The sequence below is a fragment of the Vombatus ursinus genome, unplaced genomic scaffold (genome assembly GCF_900497805.2).
Source record: "Vombatus ursinus unplaced genomic scaffold, bare-nosed wombat genome assembly UNPS02009173.1, whole genome shotgun sequence".
In the NCBI taxonomy this organism is placed as follows: domain Eukaryota; kingdom Metazoa; phylum Chordata; class Mammalia; order Diprotodontia; family Vombatidae; genus Vombatus; species Vombatus ursinus.
The window spans coordinates 11,892,529-11,894,485 of record NW_020948951.1 but is presented as its reverse complement, the minus strand read 5'-3'; the positions used below and the strand labels follow the sequence as shown (position 1 = coordinate 11,894,485).

The following is a 1,957-nucleotide window of genomic DNA, read 5'->3' as shown; positions in this document are numbered from 1 at the left end:
ATAGAGTGTTGGACTTAGAATCAGGAAGTCTTGGGTTCAAAATCTTAGACACCTACTAGCTATGTGACCAGGGGCAACCACTTGTCCTGTTTCCTCATCTGTAAAGTGAGGACAATAATAGTGCCTTCCTTGAAGAGAGGTGGTTGTGAGGATCAAATGATATAACAGTTAAAGTGTTTTTTCAAAGTTAATTCACAATATAAAGACCATTATTATTATTACTCATGTGGGTTGAGAGAATAAGTCCATTCATTCAATTGTTCATTCATTCATGTAAGGACCATTCCATTGCATAAAATTTGAAAAGAAAATGAGATAATGCTAGTTCCTAATAACCTAGTAATCTCTCTATCGGAGTCTCAAGGGACACTGGCTACTGAAGAAGACTTTCTTCAGGGCATTCTTCAGCTCCTTGTTCCTCAGGCTGAAGATGATGGGGCTCAGAAAGGGAGTTAGAGCGGTGTAGGTGATGCCCATCAGGGTGTCCCCTTCCAGGGATTCTGGGGCCTTGGGTTTAAGATAAATGACAGAGGCAAAGCCATAGTGCACAACTACCACAGTGAGATGGGAGGCACAGGTAGAGAAGGCTTTGCGACGACCCTCAGCTGAAGGAATTCTCAAGATGGCGGCCACAATAAAGGCATAGGAGAGGAGGATGAGGAGGAAACATCCCAGTAGGGCTGTAATGCAGACCATCCCCACTCCCATGGCCACTATTGAGATGTCTCCACAGGCTAGCTTTACCAAAGGGGGTACATGACAGAAGAAATGGTGGATCTTATTGGGCCCACAGAAAGTCAGGTGGAAAATGGCAAGTGTTACCACCAGCCCCATTACCATGCCACCAACCCATGAGGAGGCCACCAACCAGGCACAGCCCTGTGAGTTCATGAGCACATTATAGCGCAAAGGGTGGCAAATGGCCACATAGCGGTCATAGCCCATGACCATAAGCAGGAAAGAGTGGGTGAAGCCAAATGTGAAGGAGAAGAACATCTGGTTGGCACAGCCAAGGAAGGAGATGGTGTGATGATTGGAGACCAAGTCAGTGAGCATGCGAGGGATAATGGCAAAAGTGTAGAAGATTTCTGAGATAGAGAGTGTACATAGGAAGAAGTACATGGGTGTGTGGAGGCTCCTCTCACTCCGGATGGTCAACATGATGAGAAGGTTGCCCAGCAGTGTGAATGAATACATTAACAGAAATATCACAAAAAATATCGACTGAAGATGGGGGAATCTGGAGAAGCCAATGAGGATGAACTCAGACACTATGGTATGATTTGGCCCCAGCATGGAAGCTATGCCAGAGTTGGATATGAGAAAAACAAAGTTGTTATTGAATCATGAACTCTGAGAGTTGGAAGAGATTTCAGAAGTTATCTAGTCCAGCCACTGCAGAGAGCATCAATCCATTCAAGCACATCCTCCCAAAATGGTTATCCAGCCTCCATTTGAAGACTTCCAGTGACAGAGAGCTCATTACCGCTTCAGGCAGAGCATTCCAATTAAGGAGAGCTCTCATTGTAAATATGTGAAATATGGAAAAGATGACAAGGATGGATGTGAACCTGGCAGTTCTGCTCCCAGCACAGAGGCTAATCTTGAGAGGAGGGATGAGAATAAGGGGAGAAAAGTTACCAGTTTATATTCAGAATGAAAGGTCTCTTTGCCTTACTGTGTACAAAAACAAATGGGAATCAAAGACCAAGATCTTGCAAAGTAGATACATCACCCCACCCAGTGTTTGTCTTACCAAATATTGTTCTTATCCTAGGCAATCTTCTACTTCACCCTTTTCAACCCCCCCCCCAACCCTAATTTCCCTAGCACCTTATGTTTCTCACTTTAGTTAGACCCATGGACACATACCTAGTACCATCCTGATGGTCTTGGAGATAACTGTCCCTCTTGCCTCACCATATGGCAGCTGGAGTTCCAACCACTATAGCTCTCC

General features: G+C 44.9%; 1 protein-coding gene across 1 annotated transcript; it reads right to left on the bottom strand.

Annotated features, from left to right (window-relative positions):
* Positions 1-348: 348 nt before the first annotated feature.
* On the bottom strand, positions 349-1,299 carry LOC114035034 (olfactory receptor 10H1-like). The gene has a single exon (XM_027850960.1). The coding sequence runs from the start codon at positions 1,294-1,296 to the stop codon at positions 349-351; it is 948 nt and encodes a 315-aa protein (XP_027706761.1). The 5' UTR covers positions 1,297-1,299.
* Positions 1,300-1,957: the final 658 nt, after the last annotated feature.

What these genes read in the sequence shown, in the direction of transcription:
- LOC114035034 (XM_027850960.1), bottom strand. Translation starts at nt 1,296, where the DNA reads ATGCTGGGGCCAAATCATACCATAGTGTCTGAGTTCATCCTCATTGGC.